General features: G+C 43.8%; 1 protein-coding gene and 1 long non-coding RNA gene across 2 annotated transcripts in view; one reads left to right on the top strand and one right to left on the bottom strand.

The window, feature by feature from the left end:
• The window catches only part of IFT81 (intraflagellar transport 81), a 37636-nt gene extending 24154 nt beyond the window's left edge, over positions 1–13482 (bottom strand). Inside the window, exons 1-7 of the mRNA XM_036393385.2 lie at positions 13097–13482; positions 12147–12250; positions 10682–10862; positions 7750–7839; positions 6627–6692; positions 6198–6308; positions 4892–4976 (exon numbers count right to left, since the gene is read on the bottom strand). Of these exons, the coding sequence (XP_036249278.1) occupies positions 4892–4976; positions 6198–6308; positions 6627–6692; positions 7750–7839; positions 10682–10862; positions 12147–12250; positions 13097–13240 (781 nt within the window). The 5' untranslated portion in view covers positions 13241–13482. The remainder of the gene's footprint in view (positions 1–4891; positions 4977–6197; positions 6309–6626; positions 6693–7749; positions 7840–10681; positions 10863–12146; positions 12251–13096) is intronic.
• A 2688-nt stretch (positions 13483–16170) lies between these two features.
• On the top strand, positions 16171–19264 carry LOC118693124 (uncharacterized). Its single transcript, XR_004981223.1, has 3 exons — positions 16171–16335; positions 16900–17089; positions 18923–19264. It is a non-coding gene; the product is annotated as an uncharacterized LOC118693124 (long non-coding RNA).
• The last annotated feature ends 5224 nt before the right edge of the window (positions 19265–24488 follow it).

Genomic DNA, 24488 nt, shown 5'->3' on the forward strand with positions numbered 1-24488 from the left:
TACAAAAGTGCAGCTGATGCTGCTGAAGCAGAGATGGGAAAGGATGCAGATGAAAACAGCTTTTGGTTCTCAGGCTAAGAAGCCTGACTGCCAAAGGGAAAGGTCAGAACACAGTGAAAGAGCCCAGGAAAAGGGGCCCCCGTTTTTCTGCTGCTATTTACCTCTAAATCAGTGTCCTGAGAGATCCTCCTGAGCCCTGCTCCCAGCCCACTCTGCCAGGAGAGCTGCCAGAAGGGAAATAAGCCATCAGCTCTTGAGAAAAACTCAAGAACTGGGAGAAAAACCAGGCCCTGGGGAAAGCGGCGCTGCCAACGAAACTAAAACTGAGTGGGAGTTCCTCTTTCCCAGTTTGTTGATTTCTGTGTTTATGGAAAGCAACACATCCACAGGAGCTTTTCCCCTTGGTGGAGGGGCCATGTATGAAAACAAAGAGCCCCCAGACTGGTTCTGGAGTGGGAGAGTGGAGTTCCTCTGCCATCGTGCACTTGGCACTGCAGCTGCACCCTGGGAACACACTGGGACTTCCTGGGAGAGATTTCCCATTCCTTTCCTCCAGGAGAACTCAATTCCAGCCTTTCTCAGCCCATGGCAGAGCTGGGCAGGAGGGACCCATCTTAATGTCTCACTAGAAATCTCCCACCTGTGCAAATGCAGCAAAGCTGCTTCCCACACACCCTGTGAGCTGAATTATCACCTCACAAGTGACTGGAGCACCACTCCCAGTCTGATATTTATCACCAAGACCTGTGCTGTGGAAATCAATGTGATATCAATTACATCATTCTGATATGAAATATTAATATTTTAATTAAATCAATTTCTTGAGGTTTTTAGCAGCAAAGAAATCTGCATATATAACCTACACTTCATTTCTTGTGCTACTTCAGTTTCCTGATAAAAATGTACATTCTTAAATGATTTGTTGTAGATATGACAAGAAACTTAGCAAAGAACCACAAGAGCTTTGATAAGAGCAGAGACTTTTTGAGTTCATGGGGTATAACCTCGATCCCAATCTGATTTATTTCCCAAACAACCTCGGAGCTGCTACCAAGTCCTGTTACCCCCTGAGTGTTCTGTGTTGTGCTGAGTCCTCATGGAGCAACACAACCAGTTAAAACTTGATTTCTGATGGGGAAAGACATGATGTCAACATCGCTCATGAGTAATATAATTTCTTTCCTGAATACACTGGATATATTTTTCCTCCTGTACAACTCAACACATGGAGAAGGAGCTACCTAAGAGCTACTTCTGCTGCTTAACAGAACCTTAAAAACCAAAACACAGGACAGCTCCTGCTTTGGGCTTTTTTTCAGTGAAAAGCATTCTTTTGAAATTCCCAGGCTAGAGAGGAAAAAAGGCCAGCATACTTCAGATCTTTCCATTACACATATAAATTCTGTTTTTAATGTTTCAACATTGACTTATGGTTACAAAATCTACACACGTAAGCAGCACAGAAATCTGGCTCTGTGCCCTCAGGTTATTTTAGCAAGCTCCTGCCAACCACATATTTACGTGTGGAAAGCTATTCAGAGCACTCCTCATGTTTTCCATTCAAATTTTCTTCTTCTTATTATTATTATAAAGAGAGGGATGGGAGAAAGAGTTTATTCGTGCTTGCTCAGTCATGTAGAAGAGCAGCAATTTTCTCTGCACAATTCTGTTAATGGAGCTAAATCTTGATTAACTTTGTGCTCAGAATCCCACTACAGAATGCCAGCTGGGCATCCTGGACCAGAACCATTTGCAGCAGGAATTCAGTTTTTAAAAGGGAGGAGAAAGAGAGGGGGGCATTTATTTCATGACTCTCTGCCAATAATTGGTTTATTATCACATGGGAAGGCCATGACCAAGTGTAGAACAAAGTTCCAGCATCAAATCCTTCCCTTCCCTCTCCCAGCCACAAAGACAGGGCTGAAATGATTTCCTCCACAGGAACACCCCTTGCACTTTCCCTCTCTTCAACAGGGGCCTGGGACATGCAAACACTGGCAGATCAATCATGCCTTCCATATATCCTTGAAAAACCAAAAGTTTCCTGAATCTGTGATCCTAAGTTCTGCTTTTCATGTTCATAATTATTATTAGACCTCTTTGAAACCTCTCTGACCCTTCAGTGCTCTTCTTGGATGTTGAATTAATGAGCAGGGGCTGCAGGGCTGGATGTGCCAGAGCCAAACCCAGAGGCAAAGAAACTCCCAGCAATGAAAGCAGGGAAGGCTCATCCATGGCAGTGGGAGCTCCAGCTCTCCCCTTCCTGACCCACAAATTCTTCTCAGGCACTTCCTAGCAAAGAGCCCCACGTGCCAGAAATACATTGCATGTACATTATTCCTGGAGGAATAGCCTGGAATCTGGCCAGACCCTAAAATAAATACTGTTGGCATGAGCTTGGCTTCCCAAGCCACTGTGGTCACTTGGAATCAAGGGTCTCCTCATTATTCAGCCATTTCCTTATTTTTATTTCTCACCAGTGATCATTTGCTATTTTCTTTCAGCAATCTGGTGTAAATACCAAACAAAAAAAAGCCAAACATCCATTCTGTTTCTCCAAACCTTCCACTAAACTCCTTTTAATCCTTTTAACAGAGACCACATTGAATTTTTGCTGCCTTGTTTGTTCAAAATGGGGTAGAAGAGTTAATGACCTTAAAAAAATCAACTACAGCAAACCCATCAATCTCAGCAACCAGACTTGTATTCTCATCACAGATATCAAATTATCTCAAAAGTGCTTTACCATGACCTTGCATCAATTGCATCAAATAAAATCAATTGAAGATGAAATAAAGTTCCACCTAAGCCAGTCTCCCTTACCAAATACTTCTATAACTTTTAATTGTAATGTGGTCTGCAGTGTTGGAGGAGATCATTAAAACTTGGAATTTTAGGAAAAGATAATTGTGTGGAAGAGAAAAATATTAATTTTTTATACCAAATGGAATATTTAAGTAAGAGGTTCCTAAATTTCTGGTTTTCATCAAGAATGAAATAAAATAGGCATCTGCACAAAGCAATTCCTCTTTGACAAGCATCTTTGAAGTTCTCAGTGTTCTAAATCTATTTCTACATATTAACTTGATGAAGTTTATAAATTACACATTTTACTGCTCATCAACAGATCATTTTAACACATTCTTTTAATCAATATTTTCAAGCTACTCATTCACTTCTTCCTATATCTGCCAATAAAGTAACCAGTAATGTTCTGTAAAATGGACAGGGACCAAGGATTCAGTGATTTGCTTTGCTTCTTCATGTTATCAATTTCTGTTTGTGCAGCAGAGCAGAATTATGTCAGTCTTGCAGAGTAAGTGTGAGCTGGGTTGTGGTTATTCAGACCAGAGCCCAGTGACAATAAAAATACTGTTCATATTCAACACAACAAACACCACAAAAAAACCCCTCCAGAATAGGAACATTCATGTTACTTAGTGCTACCAGCAGCAAATCCTTCTCGAGTTAAACAATATCCTGTACAGAAGTTATCAAACAGGGAAAGACTGAAGTTAATGAACAGGGAAGGACTGAAATGAATAAGCAGGGCAGGAGTTTCTGTGAAGCAGCAGAATCACTTCCAGCTGTTTTGTAGCACCATAACAATTAATGAAACAATACAGAGTTTTCTAAATATGATGTTTCTAAGAGTTCAAATCCCATCAACCACAAGGCATATTCTCCTGGCACAGCTGAAGCAGGCTGATGCTAATTGCATGCTAATAACACTCATGAATATGTGCTAGTTGCATTTCCTTACAGAGTTCCTTTACATTTCTTTAAATATAAAATTAATTATAAAGTGAAGTAATCAAATCCGTAAGACAAACAACAAAGCTTCTGCTTGTTAGCAACAACTCTGAACATTTTATCTTGTTTAGGAAGTACAAACACCTGAAGCATTAAAAATGCAGGAAGTTTCCTTTAAAGGGAAGGATCTGACTTGCAGTGAAAATCCAGCTGCTGCACTGTCAGCAGACAGGGCTGGTACCAGGAGGCAGCTGAGGTACCAAACTGCAGCCAAAGGGAATCTTCACAATGAAATAAATTGTGCTACCTTGTAGACCAACAAAGCTTTTAAAATAAATGGAACCTATTCAGTGCACTGTGGTCACCTAATTTCAATTATTTAAAAAACCCCACAGTTGGCATTCTGTAATTGCTGCTACAGGCAGTGCCTTTGTAACTGGGGAAAGCAATTACAAAGCTGAGTCCTGAGGTCTCTGTTTGGGCAAAATTTCAACAGAAGTTTTCTTAAGTAATGACTCCAAGCTTTGATTGGGAACATCTAAATACTTTTTGGTTTTTTCCCCTGCAAGCAGGACTCGAGATAAGGAAATTAAATATGTTAACTTTATTTTCATCTCAATGATTAAATGACATATTTACTGGCTTTTTATTATGTTACCTTTGCTTCTGTGAACTGAACCCATCGAGTTTCCATTGGCCTTAAAAAAGCCCAGGAACTGAAATAGAATTGTTGACACAGCTTTGCTGTATAAACTCTCTGATAGCTACTGCAAAAAAGGAACAGTTATAAAATCCACTGCAAGTCCCTGTGAGATGGTTCAGATACTCCTTTAGTTCCACTTGTGGTTCAGTGGCAGATGAGAATCATTAAAAAAATCAAAGTAAAATTATAAAGTAATAACAATTCTATGAGGTGGTGACTGAGAAAAATCCTTTAACTCAGAAGAGCTGCCAAAGCAGTTGTGTGATGCAACCGAAACAGTAAATGTTCTTGAAAGAGCAGGACAATAACTTGGTTTACTAAATTTAAATTGAGAAGTAGTCAAGATTCTATAATTTTGGAAGTAATTTATACACCACTCTATGGCATGTTTTGCACCATACCAACCCAGGATTCAAGAGGAAAAGCCCTACTCACTTTCTGGTTTGGAATCTGCCACCATGTGCTGCATCTCCTTCAGCTGGACCTGGGCTCTCTGCAGCCTCTGCTCCGTGTGGAACAACTGTGGAGAGACAATTGGACACACACAGAGTCATTCCTTGGAAATCCACGTGCAAACCACTCAACCCACAGCGCCCCAAAAGAGCCCCAAACACAAACCATGGCAGCTTTAATGCCTGGTGATTTTCTGTTTCACAAGGGAAATGTGCCAGACCAAATTTTCAACACTTGGCCTGGATTTACTTGATATTCCCTCCTGTTAATTGAGAAGAGTGTTCTTGTTCTCCCAAGTGATATTTTCTCTGATGGCAGAAATTCATCCAACAATTTTCAACCAAAAATATGAGTGGCTTGAGCATTACAACAACAACAACAAAAGGCAGCAGGACTCAGGATTGCAGCAGGTAACTCTGCTTATCCTGCAATGCAGCTGAGGTGTCACAGCAACCCACTGTCCATCCCAGGAGGAGTCTGGAAAGCTTCCTGCCAAACAAGGCCCAGCTGATTTGCATTTTTGTGACGTAGGGAGATGTGTAGTAAGAACTGGAATTAACTGGACATCACTCAGTCATGATCTTACTCAGGCTGCAGCAAAGACCCAACAGCTCGAGAGGCCACTGATTCCCACTGATCCCACATCCAGACAAAGGCTGCAATATCAGAAATCTGAAAGCTTTCCTCATTCTAATAGTGTTGAAATTCAGGCTACAGACCTTGGTGAGGCAGTGTAACCAAATGGCACTGGACTCTATTGAATATCTTGTTTTGACAACACAGGACAGAATAAAACCCACCCTTACACTTGGATGTCAACTGCTCCCAGGGCTTCTCAGGACTTCATTTTTCCCAAATGCAGGTGTCTAAATCCTAAGGTTGCTCCTGAATACATATTACCCCCACCCAGGAAAAATACAAGGTACTTGCTGTGCTGCTCAGCCCCTGCAACCTTCGTGCAGATCACAGAGATAGAAATCAAACCAAGGAAACATTTGCTCACTACCATAAATGTGAAGAGCTCCCTTTGGGTGCCCCAGCAATAAGTCAATGAACATTTCCTGGGAATGCTAAAGGATGATGTCAGTGGGAGCTGAGGCAGCCAAGTACCTTCAGTGTGGTGTTCAAAACTTGCAGGGTCAAGCCTCTTCCCTTAAAATGTACATAGATCTTGTAAATGGAATTCAATTTTCTGGGGTTGGGAGAAACTCTCCCATCTACTGCTGTTCCTGATGTATTTTTAAAATGCTCAATTCTCAAACAACATCAACAACTCTTTTGCCAGTACCTGACTTTTCTGTTCTTGTTTCTGTTGAGCCAGAGATTCTTCTCTCTCTTTCTCTAAGCGAAGCTGTCTTGCTATTTCAAGCATCCGTTGATGATTTTGTACTGTCTCCACCTACAGCAAGTGGATAAATAGTGCATGTTGCTGTCAGATAGCTGAGAAATACATTAAAGAGATCAGATGTCTCACAAGCCCACTTAGCACTTCCCTTTCATACACGTTACTACTCAGAAATGACAGCAAAGTACTGGACTCGAGATTCTTAAAAGCTCTGGATCAACGCCTGGGGAGATTCCCTGTAGGTCAATTAGTTACTTGATTCCTTCCTAGACATACAGTGTGTTTATCTTAATCCCTGTTTGCATTCCAAAATGGGAGTTGCAGGCCAAGGATTATGACACTGAAATGTAGGAGTGTTACTTCTCTTATTACCCTCTTCTTAAGACGCTCGACTCTTTTGGCCAGTTGATCTTTCTCCTCTTCCATTGCACTGATGTCCTAAAAAGCAGGAAAAGCAGATAAAGAAATATTTATTTATTCCCCATGTATATTGGATTGGACTAAGTTCTCTTCAAATTAATATGAAAATCAGAATTCTTCCCTGAATACACAGAGGCGGTTGTAATTTTATTGATCTATGATCAAACATCCAGGATTCCAATCTCTCTTCTCTCTTACTTCCCCCACAGTTCCCACTCTCTTTATGCTAACATTCTTCATCTGCATCCTTGAGTGTTACAGTGAACATTTAAAATAAAAGCAGGTGGACTTCTCTAAAATAAAAACAAACAAACAGAAACCACCAAGGAAGGAATCAGTATGAATTCAACATCTGATGCAGTCTGACATATGTTCTTAATGTCACCAGCATTACCCAATTCCTGGCAGACCAATTTGCATGAAGCTGCTTATGAGAGATGTCTGCTGCCACTTTTTGTATTAAAACTGTCTTAAAAGAAACACTTTCTAGTGCTGAAACATGTATCTAATTATTATTATTCTCCTTTAGTCCTATTTTACAACAGCAGGGCTCTGCAGATCAGTAGTTATGAGAGAAAGGAAAATGAGTTCTCCAAATGCAGGCCTTATCTCAACATTTGCTTGGCTTCTCAGTGTGTCCACTAGAAAGCTGTACACACAAGCTTAATTATTGTGCTGAAACAGAGCAAATATCTCTACTTAACACTTGAGCCACGTGGGTTCATCATTTCTGTTGACTTAAGCTCATAATTCATTCAACACCCTCTGGAATTATTAGCTGCTATCAGGAAAGCAAAAGGCTTTGTATCAGTCTGCATTCAGAGGAAATGGAGTTCCAATATTTGGAAATCATGCTGCACAGTGTCTTGGCAGCCTCATTCCCCAATCTGCTCCAGAAATCTCAGCTCTAAACACGAGCGAGGACTTTGTGTTTGCCAACAGAGAGCAGCTCAAGAGGCAGCTGCAGTGCCCACCAGCTCTGGCCTCTACAGCTTTCACACTGTCCACAAAGCCAACAAACATGGAACTGACATGCAGAACACCAACTAAAGAAAAAATTGTGGAGTTTGTTTACCCTTCTTATTTCTGCAGTTGATAAACCAGATATTTTGAGCTGCTCGTGCTCCTTATGTAGGTTTTTAAATGCTTCCATGAGTTCTTCATACTGTGAAATGAAATGGAAATTGTGCAGAATGAGCTCTGTGTCTAAGGATTTTCAGATCAACACACTGTTTTACTACTAAGACAGTAAATGTAGACATAGAAATAGGGTGAGAATAAGATAAAAAGGCATTTTCTCATTGCAAAAGCCTGTCAACTTATAGAGCAGAAATAAATCACAGTGCATTATCTTCCATTTGAAGAGACAATCAGAACTTCACAATTTCCTCCACAATTTCCAGTATTTTCACCTTCTGTAATACATAATGTATTTGCAAAACAAGAAGATAAATTACTCTCTCTTACTATACATCTGTGTATCCCACATATATAAATCAGCCCCAAAAGGAAGTGTTTGCTCTAACAACACTTCTGAAGGAAGCAATGGGGCTTGGGTTTCCAGAGTGGCCCAAGAGCAGAGCTGAGTGAACACGTGAGAAATGGCTGTGCCACGTTGCATAACCCTCACCACATCCCAGAGATTGATAGATGCAGCTCAGCACTCAGAGACAAGGAGACAGTGTGCTACTTCCACACCAGTACTTTGCCCACCAGGAATCCTAAACTGAGAGGCAGTGTGAAAGTCTGTGTGGGTAGAGAAATAACAGGGGACAGCAAGAGTTTAGAAATAAGGAGAGGAAATAAATTTAGATTCAACTCGGAGAAACGCGAGCTGTGGTAGAAGGAAAGATTATCTCCACAGAAACAGCCCTCAATGAGATGGGGAAATCTAAAAGGAGAGTATCAAGTCATTTTTTACTTCCTGGAAAGAGCAGTTGATATGAAAGGTGAATACCAAATGGCAACAGTTCAAATAAAGGCATCAGAGCCTGAGCAGTGAAGCAGCACCTCCATTCTATCAAACCCTGAGGAAGCAGCATCCAGAGCACTCTGCTCAGTCCTGGTTGTTTCAGTAGCAAGCACACACTGACAAGCTGGAAGGAATTCAAAAAAATAGCAATAAAACGGCTAAGGAGAAGATAAAATCACAAAGAGCTGGATTAGGTGGCAAATAATGGTGCAACAAGGAAAGCACAGGCTGGATGAGGAGGAACAAGTTACAAAATGCAGGAGTAAAACCCAACTGGCTTCCATGATGCCCCTTATGCACTCTGGAAATCCTTTAACAAGAATGAAAATGAGCAGGTGGTCTCTGAGCAACTGCATTCCCACCGCTGGTGGCCAAGAGTTCTCCTTTGTGTGTTTCTACCTCTGTCAAAAGAGGAGTTCCATAGAACTTTTCCACATTGGAACATGAAATTTCAAGGCCAATGGCAGGATTCAAGCAAGGCAGAGCAGAGTTTGATGGATCATAACAAAAAATAAGGTTCTCACTTTTCCCTTTGGGTGCTCCACATGCACCTGAAATAAGGGACACACTCAAATGACCAAAAAACCACCCAGGTTCCTACATGGAAAGAGATCTCTGGCACCTGGAGCAAATCACTGAAGCCTGAACAACAAGATTAATGCCTGAAATTGCTTATTTCTTAAATTATACATTGCAGATAATCCAATGTCTAAATCACAACACAGCTGGGAAGGTGGGAGTTTGGCTGAGTATCTTCTATAAGTAATTTACAAAAGTTCATTTTAGTTTCAATGTACACACCCACAAAACTTAACTGTCTTAAAAGGTGTCTGAACTCTCATTTTTGAAATTTCCCTTAAAAGACACCATTGCAAGGCTGTATCTAAATAATTCAGGCTCATTGTTTAATTCATTAGTACCTAAATATTTGCGCTGTCATGTTATAGTGCAGTAAGGCATTCTATTACCCCAGCTTCTCTTCTGAATTAATCAGCAGAGTATTAGTTTAATGAGATGGTTCTATTACTGTAATCCCAAAAAGGAACACATCTTACATCATGGAAATTACGGAGGTGGATATTTATACACATTAAGACTGTGACATTCTGAACAAAACATACAATCTGCATTCCTTTCTCTCCCTGCTACTTCTGCTGAGTTATTTCAAGGTATAAATCCAATATTGTTAGAGGTAACAAAAAAATAAAAGGCTTAGTCAAGTCTCAGTGAGAGTGTTCAGCTTTGCTGGTGCAGAGTTAACAGATCAAGTTACCTCTTACAAACACTCAAACCCACTGTGGTTTAGCAGAACAAAAGACACAGAAAACTGGGAAAAATAAGTAAATATGTACCTCGGATAATAAACACAAAACTTTGGTTCACTTCCAGTTTTACATTTCAAATCCACCCAGTCTATCTAAAATCAACATTTAATGCTCACAAAAGAAGTGGGAACATAATAAGTAGGAATGTCAGCACAGAGAAAAAGAAATCTTTTCTTTATTCACAAAAAAATAAATGGTTAAAGCAAAAGTGGAGTAAGGCTCATACAAATATTGGGCATCAAATACTATCACAGGACTATCATGACTACAAATACAATCAATGGACAATTAGGAGACATCGACTTTTGGTCATAACATTTCCTGGACTTGTTTGAAGTAGTAATTTTATAAAGTTAAAAATATCCAGGTCATATTTCATAGAAAAAACCCTCAAACCTGCTCAAAAATTAAGAACTAAAAGTCTGTCTAAGCCAAAACGGCTCTGAACATCATTTGGCACCCAGTGCTTAATGGGCTTAAGGACTTTTAATTCAGTGCTACTTATTAATACATAATTTCAGGGTTATTGGAAGAAAAGTGGTCAAGACATCAACTTTTTATTATGAATCTTTGCTTATCCTTGATTCCAACAAGCTTTTAACATAACTCACTTGGACATGTATGCCAGCATTAACTCCCTGGTTCATTTATCCCTCCTCCCACTGGCACTTTAATCAAGGTGAAACGTTGGCATTGATGAGGAATGGTACCTGTTTGTTGAAGTCAGCCACAGTATCATCCTGCAGGAACTCTGCTGGCACCTCCAGCTTCACCAAGAAACGTGCCAGGTAAGCTCTGGTCCTGAGTTCATTGGTCCTCTGAAGAAGCCAATGCAAGACAGGATGAATTACAGCTTTGCTTCCAGTAACCAGCCCTTGGCGAAAAGCACTCCTGCATGGAACCAACCAGGAGAAAATGCCAATAAATCTCAAACAAAAGAATGCTGGCTTGGAACAAAAAATCTGCAATGTTTTGACATTCCTTCTCCACTTGCCTAATGATTTTTGTAATGCTGTTAGAAGAGAAAATGCTCATGATGAGGCTTGGGTTTGATTAGCCTGGAAAAGAGAAGGCTGAAGAATTTGCACATTCCAGAACCTGAAGGGAGCACAGAATAGAGATGGAGAGGAACTTGTTACCAGGACAATGGGAATGGCCTCACAGTGACAGAAGGCTTTGAATTAGGAAGCAATTCTTCCCTGTGAGGGTGCTGAGGCCCTGGCACAGGGTGCCCAGAGAAGCTGTGGCTGTCCCATCCCTGGAAGTGTTCAAGGCCAGGTTGGATGGAGCTCTGATCAGCCTGGGATAGTGAAAGGTGTCCCTGCCATGGCAGGGAGTTGGAACAGGTGATCTTTAAAGTCCCTTCCAACCCAACCCATTCTGAGCTGGAAGTCTGCAGTTCAGGCTCCTGATTCTTCTACCTTGAGTCAGATAAAAACCCCGTAACACACTACAAGGATAAACCCAGCAGTGACAGCTCCTCCTTTCCTGTGACAGCCTTGGGGATGCCGGCAGAGGGGGGGAACGCGGGATTTGGGATCACCTGGCACAGGTGAGACGGGACCGGGACCGGGGCTGGGCAGGGCCGGGCGGCGCCCTCTGCCGGCCCGAGCCGCCACTGCAGGCAGCGCCCACCTGGAGCCACACCTGGGACCCCAAAACATCCCCGGGGACACGGGAACGGCGCCCAGCTGGAACCCCAAAACATCCCCGGGGACACGGGAACGGCGCCCAGCTGGGACCCCAAAACATCCCCGGGGACACGGGAACGGCGCCCATCCGGTACCCCAAAACATCCCCGGGGACACGGGAATGGCGTCCAGCTGGAACCCCAAAACATCCCCGGGGACACGGGAACGGCGCCCATCCGGTACCCCAAAACATCCCCGGGGACACGGGAATGGCGTCCAGCTGGAACCCCAAAACATCCCTGGGGACACGGGAACGGCGCCCAGCTGGTACCCCAAAATATCCCCGGGGACACTGGAACGGCGCCCAGCTGGAACCCCAAAACATCCCCGGGGACACGGGAACGGCACCCAGCTGGATCCACATCTCAGATCCCATCCCAAGATCCCTGGGGACATTGGAGCAGTGCTCACCTGAACTAAAGGTCAGTACCATATAATCCAAAAAAGATGTTTTAACGTGATTTGTAGGCAAAAAGGTACTCACAGGTCTGACACAGTCCCTGGAGGTTTGTATTTGAGGATTCCAAGCAGATTCAGCATTCTTTTTGCTGTTTGTTCTGGCAGCTCCTCTCTGATGTCCACAGCATGCTGAATGGGTTTTAAAATTAAATAAGTAATTATTCTTTATTATTATTCATATAGTAAAAAATATTGTAACTATTATAAAACAATCGATTTAATAATTCCTAATTTTTAGGATAACATTACATTATTTACTAACACCAATTATTTTTTTTTAAACTTGTTTGTCCAAGTGATGTTACGTATCTGACAACACTGAAAGAATTGACTTTATTAATTTACCAGACAACAGTGAGATCATCCCTTATATCACCAAACTTCAATTCTCTTCTAATGGATTTTCCTGTCAATTTACTCCAGGAATTTCTTCTCCCTGCTCGTGGGATCTCATCTGCGCAGTCACACTGACCACATCCACCCTGGAAGTCGGACATCCTGGCACAGGTATCCACTCCCCAGGTGTGTGAATGGTCCCTTCTGATCTCACACACACTTTTGGCAGCCTCCCAGGACTGGGATATAATTGCAACAGCACAGTCGGGAGGTTCAGTTCTTGATCAGCTCCTGCCCTGGGTGCGTGCGGGACACCTGACACAAAGCCTGACTTTGACTAAACACAACTGTCAGTATGAACCAAGATCTTTCATTTCACAGGAAAAACATCGTCATCAGCCTCTGGGCAGCAGGGATGCTGCCGTCCTGCCCCAAGCAGCATTTGCTGCTTTGCCAAGAGCACTCAGACGTACAGGCAGGAAGGATTCTTGCCAGGCACATTTATTTCCTGGAAGATTCATACAAGCTTCTTTTGGTGAAACAAACACTGCAGGATTATACTGAGCCAGACCTAAATAAAAGCAAATTCCAGTGTCAGGCCACCTCAGGAGGTGTGAGCACCTTGAGTGCCCTCCTTACCTTCGGGTCAATCTCCCCCAGAACATCACTGAGCAGCTGCAGCAGCTGCAGCGGCTCCAGGGAGTCAAACGAGATCAAATTGTAGCTCTTCTTGAAGGGCTCCTGATTGAGCTTCTCAACAATGACCTGCATTTGGTCACCCATAACTGTGACTCGGGAAAGCCTCTGCAGAGAGCACACAGCAGATGCCGGGGGGTCGGTGACTGGGTCCGGCCGCCCCTCGGCGCCGGGAGCAGGATCCGGGCCGGGCCCTGCCGGGGCTGCGGGATGGGGGCCCGGGCCGGGCCCTGCCGGGGCTGCGGGATCGGGGCTGCGGGATCGGGGCCCGGGCCGGGCCCTGGCGGGGAGGCCTCGACCGGAGCCTCGCGCGCGCCGTTACCGCGGGGACGGTTGCTAGGATACGGGCGTGGCGTCACTTCCGGCGTTACCGGCGAGCGGCGCGAACCGGGCCGCGGCCGCGAGGTGAGGGGGCGTGGTCTTGCACTGAGGGGCGTGACCCAGGGTGGAGGGGCGGTGCCGAGCTGTGAGGGGGCGCGGCCTGGCCGTGAGGGGGCGAGGCCGAACTGTGAGGGGACCGGCACCGGCACCGGGACAGCGACCGGCACCGGGCTCCTCTGGCGGATCGCGGATCGCTGCCCTCACAGCCGGCTGCGGCAGCGCGGATCCCGCACTGGGAGCCCTCCCGGTGTCCCCACAGCATGCCCCGGTCAGTCCTTCCCGCTGCGCCCCACAGCCCTGTCCCGGCCCCTTCCCGCCGCGAACAGCCCGGGAATTGCGGCTGAGGGCGCTGGGGCACCGGGCAGGTCTCTCGTGGGGCTCCTTCACGGAACAAGTGCGAGCAGTGGCAGAAATAGGTCCGAGATTCAGCCTCTGGAGGATAAACTTGGCTCTGCGGCTCCTTCTGAGGGAGGTCGTTGTCGCATGTGTAGGAGATGTACAAACAGATTGCTGCAGTTACCCAATTAAGATTTCTGGCAGCCTTTGACAGCACAAAGGGATGTCAAGTGTGGCTGATGTACGTGTCAGGTGAATGGTTACTTAATTCCTTGGAGATGGAAAGGTGTGCAGAGGATCCGTGTGGAACAGGAAGAGCCAGTCCTGGGCCCAGGCCTCATCTGGGAAAAATGGCAAATTTATGTCCTCGAGGCTGAACATCAGTTGTCAGCGTGCCTCAAAGCAGCAATAAATATGTAGTGCATAAATCTGAAACAAGGACAGCAGCTTCAAAATCACCAAACAATCCGAACCAGACTATAAATTAAAGTCAAACTTGTTCATGGAATCTCTCAGTCTGCAAGTTTGTTCTCGCAGATCCTTCAAAAGCCATGCTTAGGCCTGAAATAGTTGGATTTTGGAGCCTCTCTGCTATTTCAATTAGGTTCTTGGATAGTCTTAGAATCCCATGTGAGTCCCCAGATGATGGATTAAAATATGCAATGAGTCATGTTAAATTGGTGCCAATTGAAATGCACAGGTTGTAAATCACTGCAGAATTTGACTCAGTAAGTAGCAACCATAAATGTAATACTTTGCAATTCTAAGCACTGCGACTAACTTAGATTAGCTCCTCTTTTCCTTCTGAGAAACAGAAAACGCTTCATACAATAATTTCATAAAATTTATTGGTCTTCGCAGGAAGGCTGGGGGGTGACACTGATTGATGTCTGAGCTCTTAACTGGTTAAATGAAGTGACAGAAGGGATGGACGAGTGCCTTGTGGTTGGGCATGAGAGCTGTGCTAGAGCCAGGAACATAATCCAAGTCTCCTGACTCCTGGATTTGAACTTTAAAAGCAGATCATGTTTCCTTTGTGCTTTCAGTCCATATACTGACCTTTAGGTATCGTATTTACCTACAAGTTCCCAGAAGAGATCTGCTTTCCTTTGTCATGCTTTCCTGGTATTAGTTTCTGTTTTCTCCGATGAGTATTTTGAGCATGTAGAACACAGAGAGAGCAGATGAGAATGGTATTTCTGATGGAGGTGCCTGTGAGTTCCCCATCACTTAATCCTGGAGAAACACTGTTTCTGTAAACACTGATACTCATCTTTCTTCCTCAGTGCTGAGGGTGGAGAGGGATCTGGGCTGGGTGTGCTGGGAGGCTGCTGCTCTGAGATTTTGCTTTCTATTGAGACTATTCCAGTCCTCTCACCTTCCCAGAAGGAAAGGAACATTCCCCTCTTCTCACGTCTCTGTAATGTTAAAGAAGAGGAAGGATGAAAACTTTAGATAATGCCAAGATAAGAAGAAAAAGAGATGGTGAGATGGAAACCCATGAAGTCTGTTCTGACTCTGGGAAAGGAGACTCCGTGACCAGACCTTGTTAGAACTGGACTGGCTGAACTTGTTGCCGTGTTTGAAAGTTCAAGTGATTGGAGGCAGGAGCAAAATCACACATTGGAGCCCAGTTTTGTGGGACTTCCCAACTTGGGAAAAGTGAGAGAGTTCCCACGACATCCTTAAGGTTTCATGTTATCGTGATCCTTTCTTCCACCGGGTTTGTGCTCTCCATGCACGCAGCCCCCTGGCTGCCCCCCTGCTGCTTGGTATTTACCGTGGTGGTGAATATTCACAATTACTGCCTGAAAGAAAACAATCAACACTCTTTATCACAAGAGAATCCTCACAGATAGAGATTTTAAACTCTCAGTGCAGCCTTGGGTAAATATTACAGGAAGCAGCTGAGATTTGTTTATGCTTAACTCGTATTAAGTTATCTCAGTTTGGGTGATGTGCTGAGTCTTACAGACTCGAGGGCCAGTGTTCCAGTTTCCTTACTGTATAATTCTGGGGGCATTTTCCAAATTAGTTTGCACGGAGAGTGATACAGATTTTGAAGGAAAGTTTGACGTGAGCATTGTTATAAGAGTTCAGCTCTACAGTTCCATTCAGTTCTCTGGATAGAATTTGTCTTTTATTTAGCTTGGGAAAGGCTTGTGGAAGCTGCTTATTGCATCCTGCAGAGGTGACTTGTGGAGGAAAGAGGACGGAAATCAACAATCCAGAGCTCTCTGGATCTGCAGGCACAGCTTCACTGCTCCCTCCTGACTTTGTCCTCCCTTTGCAGCCACTGCTGTGCAGATGCTGCCGAGCAAAGTTGTGACAGAGCTCGACCGCAGAGAGCAGCAAATCCGAGTGGGATGAACCTGAGCGAATGAGAAGGCGGCTCCCCGAAGAGACATCACCTTATATGGGAACAGCACGGACAAGAGCATGAACGGTCCGGCCGGGCTGCTGAGGTCAGACCCCAACCAGATGGAAGATGTTAGTGTGAAAACAAAGGGCTTTTAGGAAGAGGAGACAATACTTCTGCTTTGCTCAAGCAATCTGACCCCTCCTCTTTCTTTGTTTCTGTTATTAAAAATATTGTGCTGTATGTACACATAGGCCTGACTGTGTTATATTAAAAACTAATTTCTTTATGGCTATTCTAGAATCTAAATGCATCCCCAGCCTGTTTCTGGTTCCCACTTGCAGCTGTAGTGTGGTCAGCTAAAGCCTAAGGAGTGATCACAGACATCTTTAAAGCTTAAGCTTGTTTGTGCAGAACGTGCCTTGTTCCTGTGAGCTGAGGCATTTAAGACAGTAGCAGCAGCCAAGAAGTCTGTCTGGTTCTGAAGGTTTTGTCATGTCTACAGTTGTAAGTGATTTAAAGTACTAAAGGATTGGAAGAAAAACATTAGATCTGTGTTGTAGGGTTTGTATATTTTGTGCTTTTATGAGAGTATTGTGTTGCATGAGAGAGGATCCTGATCTTTTAAATCTGGGGCTAATGGATTCTTATCCAAACTTGTGTCTTTCAGACTCGGAGCCTGGGATTTGGAGGTCGGACCTTGAGAGCTCTGCAGATTTCCAGCCCCACCTCCTGTGTGTACAGTGTCAGTGGTGCCCTCACACCTCTCCTGCCTCTGGGCCAGATGCACACAGCTGGATCAGAACACGCTGGGCAGCTGCAGCTTTGTGTGACTGTGCAGCAGGAGAGGCACAGCCAAGGTATGTGCCACCAACTGGCTCTGCTGAGAGGAGCAGTGACCTCATCACTCCTTTTGGTCCCAGCACCTCATGCAAACCAGGCACAGACCAGGTGGAATGGTGTCCCAAGCAATATGAGATAAGAAGCTGAAGATCTCTGTGGCCATTGATGACCCCAGAACCCCACTGCCCTGTGCCTTGCCTGGCACTGCCAGCCCTGTGGAGTGGGTGCTGTGTGTTCTGCCCAGCCCAGAAGAGTGTCACACCTCCTCTGCACTGGTGTGAAGTGTTGGGGCTGGAGAGTCAGGCCCAGAAGGAGGCTGGCCTGATGCTGGCTTCCTTCCATTTAGCCCCAGTTGTCCCAGCATAACTTCAGGCTGGCAAAGTCTGGTAATCCTGAGGGGAGATGATGCCATAGCAGCAACAAGACCATTGATGTGGTGTTAGACCACCTTGGAGGGTGCATGTGGCTGTGGATCCTCTGAGGTGGGAGTGTGGCACAGGATGTTATTAACAAGGAGGGGTTGGTTGGGCAGAGTTAACTCAGCTTTCTCTAGAAAACACAGTTTTGTTTCTTGTCTGAAAAATCCAAAATCACTCCACTGGCTTGGTGTCAGGTTTACAGCAGTGTTTCTGAGATTAGAGCCTCCTGTTCAAGGTCAGATGCAATGGTCAGTCACCCCTTGCAGCAGATTCCAAGAACAATAAGATGTTTTAGGAATGTGCCATAATTGATTGCCTCTAAAGGGCAAATTTTGCTCTGTGCTGCCAAGCAAGGGCTGTTCTCAGTGATAAGTTTGCTGAACAAAGTCTGCTGAGGTTGGTGGAGTTGGTTTCATTCTCCTGGGAGGGCGGCAGGCCAGGACATTGCGCACACTGATCCCAATCACACCAAGGACCAAATCTGCAGGAAATCCAAGTGGCCTTACTGAGGTTCTGTGCCCACCTTCTGCTGCTCAGAGCTGGGTTCCCACTGCCACTTTCCAACAACATTGTTATCCCAAAGCACTGTTCTCCAGGAGGAAAAGGCTGAAATGCTGTCAAAACAGAGGATATAAATAAAGGAACAGTGATCAGTTGCTTTGTATTTTTGTTCTTCAGATTCTATTTTATCTCCATCCAGAAAAGTCTGTTGTTAACCTGAATTGGTGCAAGTGCTTGTGGCTTGTTTTTCAAAGCAAGCCTTTTATATCACTTTTATGTAATGTAGAAAGTATCTTCTGAACATACAATAGTTTTTTCAAACTTGACAGTGCTTTTATGAGTTAGATGAGCTGGGTGACATTCCTGTCAGCTTTGGAACAGAGGTGTCCTTCCTCCTTAACACATTCAATTCATGAGAAAGTAAAAATGTTAGGCCAAGGTTTTTAAAGCAATCAGCATGGGGCACAAAAATAGTCACTCTGAAAAATTAAAGCCTATGGTTTTTAAGCTCTTTTAAAGAAAAACAACATGGACAGGACACTACCATTTGTGACAGAAAAAGTCAGAGTCTAGGTGCACAGCAACACAGCATGGGGGAAAGTTTTTGCATGACATCAAGGCCTGTTGCAGATAAATGCTGTTTCCCAAATGGCATCAGAAAGGTCAGGATGTCACCTCATGTTGTCTGTGTCATTTAGGATGGGAAAATAAAAATTATCTTCTTGTGTACATCAATTCAAAGCCAAAAGGTGTGAAAGTGAAACCAAGGCAGAATTTGATCCAGCTGATGTGTCTCATTCAAAAATTCTCTCACCTACTTGAAAATGACCATCTGACTTTTATCTTGGAGTGCATTTTGTTCAAGAATGGTACAAAGAAGCTGTCATGTTTTATTCTTATGGGCTTATTTGTCTTTTCTGTTTTGTCCAGACAGTTGTCTACACACTTCTCACAGACTCTGACAGGAGAGGATGATGTTAGCAGCTCAGTAAGTACCAGTGTGAAGGAAGTGGCCCACAAAAGCAACAGGATCTGGGTTACAGCAGAATACACTGTACCAATGCAGGCAAGTCTTCAGTTAATGTCAGTTCAATATTCAGAATTCAGATTTATGCCCACTTTTACATTCTTGTTTAATTGGCTCATGTTGTTGAACTAAACTTCCAGCTGAAACACTTAATTTCTCAATCTATCACCAGACCCAGATATGAAACTTAATATAAAATTGTGAAGGAAATTACTTCACTCTCAGCCCAAACAATGACAAGCACTGTTGACCTAAGCAAAGGGCTAAATAAGGATTGATGAGGTGTGGCAGGACCATGGTTTGGGTAGTTCCTTCTGCAGCTTCCTCCTATAGAAAGCTGCAACAATCTGAAATGTCAAGCTCCCTATCTTACATTTGAGGAGGACAGGTTGAAACTGTCTTTAAGTGGCAAAAACCCCTTGAGTAAGAGCTTGTTTCTTTACAAGAATTCAAACAGGATGATGTGTGAATTATAATGCAACTGTTAAAAACCCTGTGAGGTCAGGGGTTCTCTGTGGAATCCATGGAAAACCTCCCTAAGTGAGTGAAAGACATATCCACTTTTGGGTGTGTGTGTTAAAAGAAAGAGACATGACAATGTCATGAAATTTTAAGGTACTCCCTCTGCCTAGGCACTTACAGACCTCATGTATGTAAACCAGCTCTTTCCTTCACAGCCATACTTTTACTACTCATTAGAATTCCCAAATAATTGACTTCTGCCCAGCTGCCCTGCTGTATGATCCTGCAGTGAAGTCACAGCCTCCAGTTTGTGCCACCATGCAGCTGCCATAGAAACAGCTTTAGGTGTTGCAGGCTCATCTTGAATTCACTGGAGACATTTGGCTCATTAATTCAAATGTCAAGGAAAAATGCATCCACGTAAGAGAGCTTTGATCAGGGACTGAAATAATAAAAGTTTCCTAACGCGGGGTTTTCTTCTGCAAAGAAAATGTGGAAGTTCTCTGTGGGTTCATTTATCACATTGAGGTTCATTTCACTTCCCTGTGGGGTGGATTGGTTGTCTGTGCTTTGTGCTGCAGGCTGGTGTTTGGGGATCCTCCTCAGACCAAAGAACAATCTCTTCATCCTCCCCACACAACATGAAAACCTCAATGCTGTCAATCTCAGTGAGATAACAAAACTCCAGGAGAAGGACTCCATGGAACAATGCTGTTGTGACCTAGAGTAGAATGGAAGGGTCTGGAACCCATCTTTTGTTGTAACCCCATGACTGTACATCCAAGATAAAAATGTTCTATTTCTAGTCTCTAGCAGCCAAAGAAAAGAATGAAAAAAAAAAAATAGAAACTATTTTATTTCAACTGAAATGATGGAATTGATACTCTAAAGAAGTGAATTGTAATGAATTTTAGTTCCTCTCAGCCAGCTTTGAAATATATGCATAGGAAACTAGGCAATTAGCACTTTCATTAGCTCATTTACAAGCCCATATGTATAAAATATAAGATACATATAAGTTTCTACATTTATATCTCATCTTCTCCCTAATTTGGGGTTTTCCCACTGCCAGGTCCCCTCTAGTGCCCACAATGCCTCCTACAGCTCCTTCTGCTGAGGTTTTTCAGCACTTGAGAGCAAATTCCATTCCCTTCTCATGTGGACAGAGTTATGGTCTGAAAAAGGCTTTGTCCAACAACAGGAAGGCTGCAATTGTTCATACAGTATCCGGGAAAGATATGCATGAGCTTCCTGAGTTAATGAAATCCTAAGGGTTTGTTACAAAGTTTCAGTGACTGCCAGTCATTTTGAAATGTCACCCTCTGTAGGCTCCTGCTGGGATGGTACTGAGGGAGTTTTGCTTTCAATTACATTGCACAGTTGACACATTCTGCCTTGTTCCCTAACCTTCCTCTGACATGCCAGGAGTTGGTCACTACAGGCACCAAAAATAATGGATGAGAGGTTTGGTCCAAACCTCTGATGTATAAAGTTCCTTCACAAGTTCCATTGGCAAGAAGAAATAAATGGAGGAATCACTAAAAAGCAAAGCTGAGTGTTTATTTTCTACCAGAACAATACCAAGGTCAGAGCCCAGGAAGCTCTGCCATGTGGCTGAGATACTGAGGTAGCAATGTGGGGCTTTGGTTACACCCATGATTGTCTTCATGGACCAAATTCCTTTGGAAGGTAAATCTCATGAACCACACAGGAGGCCTCCTTTTCCTTCCTGTTAGTTATGGCAGGAGCTGAACAATTGCATTTTGGCAAGAAGGTTTTTTTATTTTGGATTGTTCATTTCTGCCTGAGGCAGGGCACTGTTGCTGGCTTAGCTGGCTGAAGGACTGGTTTTTGTAACACCTTTTTCAGAAGAGCTTTGGATCAGGTTCCAGATGCTCCCCAGTGGATGATGACCAACAGTTTCCCTTTATAGGTTCATTAATTTTTAGTTCTTTAAAAATTAACACACATAATTAATGTCTTGAGTGTTATACAGTGAAACTATTCAGTGACTTTGCTGCTCAGGTAGCATCCACAAAGGTTGATTTAGTTTGTAATTAAATCTCATTCATTAACTTGGTTTAGAAGACACAAGAAGTCCCTCATGGAAGCTACACATCATCCAGCTAATGTGCTGCTTGTCATCACACATCTCTGGTGCAAGGCATTGCTCGAAATGCAATGACAGGAAAAATATTTCCTGCTTAGGAGCACTGTCCTTTACAAGGATGCCTGCTTGGGAGATTGGGTTTGCCCCTTGGAATGGCTGTCTTGATGGAAATTCAAATACTCCTGATCCTTACCCTTCAGTAGCTGTGCAGCTCTGGTGTAAGTGAGCACATGGCTGTGGGGACCAGCAGTGAAACTGCCAATTCATGGGGCAGAGATCAGCAGCTGTCAAATGGTGCAAATTCTCACTGCTATTCTACAGCAAGATTTGTATCAGAGGCCTCCTGTTCATATTTCAGCTGTAATTAGAGACTTGGTTTAGGCTTGGCCCATACAAATAAGTGCAATAAGGAGAGAACAATTGATACCCAAAACTAAGAAAACCACCCTTATCTTTCTTGCTCTCCTGAGCCACCTAACTCCCTGTTATTCTTAGCAACATATTCCTCCCACTGACAGCTTCCCAGGTAATAGTACAGTGGCACAACAGTGATGTATTTAAGTAAAAGAAGTTTGTTAATTTGAGTTTCTTTTTTGGCCTGTGGTTCTGAGTTCTGAAGATTTCACTGTGCCAATAAGCACAACATTCACTTCCCAAAATTTAATTACACTATGTAAGTGCAAACATTCCTCAATGCCTTCTGAAGAGTAAGTAGTAGTGCTCTGAAAAAGTTGTGTAAATTGGCATTCTTTACTCAAAAAGTCTGTGCATTCAGGACTGTACCTTCCTGAGTGACAAATGGAAAGTTTCTATATTTTTTTAGTTTTATTAGTCCTCCAGGAACCAAGGGAAATAAGGAAAGCTTGGGAACACAGCCTCTCAGCAAAACCATTTCTCCCATGCACTGGTCAATAGAATTGCTTATTCAGCTATACTGGTTTATATTAGGGTAAAATCACTATAGCACAACAGATGTGTGATTCAAGTAAGGTGAAAGGGTTTTGTTTACACAGGTAAAATTTTGCTGGTGGTAATATCCAAAGAGTAAAGAATTCATCTTAATTCCCAATCCCAGTAGGGGCACATATATCTGGAAGCTACAAACAAAAAAAAATTATATGTTTACAAAGTGAGCAGATGTAACACAGGTTCTAGACAGAGATAAGACAGCTCTGAACAGGTCAGCTCTGAGCACAAAGCTGCTACAGAGGAGGCTTCTTTCTATACCACCAAGAGCAGATGGAAAATAACCTTTACCCCGAGGGCCAGAAGAAACCTCTGATCCTGGAAGGAGTTAGGAAAACTCAAATAAAACCTGACTGACCTGCAGGCTAAAAGCTGGCCCATTAAAAATATCTCTGGAACCACTGAACACAGAAAACAAGGGCATTTCATGTCTGTGCAAGCAAGAAGATAGAAGAACATGTCACAGTGTGGTGTAAGGAATGAGTCACTGCCTTCAGAGAATACAAATCATATACTGGTGAATGGGAAGCAAATGATCTCAGGAACTCTGATTAAACCACTTAGAGTCTCCCAAACTTAGCTTGCAGTAGGATGTGCAGGAGACAGTGGAATCAATTAAAAGCTTGCTCTGCACTGGTTTGTTGGCATCAAGATGGCAAAGCAGAGCAGCAGGGACTGAACCCAAAAAGAAAGGAGGAAAATGAATTTTTCTTTAGGCATCCCTATCTTCAGAATACCTGGAGAGGGTAGCAAGCAGAAGGCTGAGCTGCTGGCTTTTACACCAGACATATCCTCTCTAAGAGTTTCCTCTTTTGATACTCGAACAGGCAACCAACTGTAGAACAAATTTTGAATAGCAATGACAGAGGGATCTGTGAGTATCTGCCACTCCTGGAACTGACCCTTCAGCTAGGCAAATTCCTATTCAAATTATTTATTTAAATGAAGGTGAACAGGGCTTAGAGATCAGTCAAGTATAGCAGTCAAGAACAATCCAGCACTTTGAGTCCTGCCCGCATGTCTGAGACAGCAGGCACATGGGTGTTGTTATCAGGGCTTGGATATTGGTGTCATTGTGTGGTGTAGAAGGTCTCTTAGTTTAATATAATGATTTTTTTCTGCACTGCCAGCTTTTCATTGTCACGTTTAAAGACTCTTTTTGCTCCATGCTCCATGCCTGCCTATTGATCCATGAGCTGATGTGAGCTGTGCACCAGGAAAGTCAGGGTTTTGATAGAATAAGAAACTGGAAGTTGGTTAAGGCTCCCATGGTTCCTGCCACTCTCTACTGATCAGAGAATGGAAGATGCTGATGTCAAGAATGCTGAAGTGTGCTCAGGAGTTCGGAGCTGGTCTGGAGTAACATGAGTTTAAAGCTGTCAGAGCCTGGGCACTCTGTGACCAGAGGATGTATTTTCTTGAGTCAACTAAAAATTGCTGCTTTGCTGTGGTGGGTGCGTGCCCGCGGGAGTGCGTCGGTGTTGAAACAACTCGTGAGGTGTCGATTCAGCTTCGCTGGGGTGGGTGATGGCAACACACAAAAACAATCCTCCTCCAGACCTGCTGATCCATCATCATTATCCCTATTGTGCTGTGTCAAGTGCAGAACCCAATGGGGAGGATCCCTGCTGAAAATCCTCTCGGTGGTTGGATGAAGTAGCAAATGCTGTTTGCTTTGATTTATGTTGGGAGTTGTTGCAGAGCCACCCTGTGAAATGTTGTGCTGCTGGCAAGCTGCTGCACCAGCCAGTCCAATGAGAACCATGAAAATGAAGAATCTGAGCCGATGTGTACTGGTGAGTCCCATGAGAACCATCAGAATGAAGAATATGAGCTGGGGCTGACCCTTAGACAAGGAGCCTCTTCCCCAGACTGCCAAAAGTGGTGCTGCTGCGGCAAATGCCAACCAATCAGAAGCACCATGAGCAGCT

The sequence above is a fragment of the Molothrus ater genome, chromosome 18, assembly GCF_012460135.2.
Source record: "Molothrus ater isolate BHLD 08-10-18 breed brown headed cowbird chromosome 18, BPBGC_Mater_1.1, whole genome shotgun sequence".
In the NCBI taxonomy this organism is placed as follows: Eukaryota; Metazoa; Chordata; class Aves; order Passeriformes; family Icteridae; genus Molothrus; species Molothrus ater.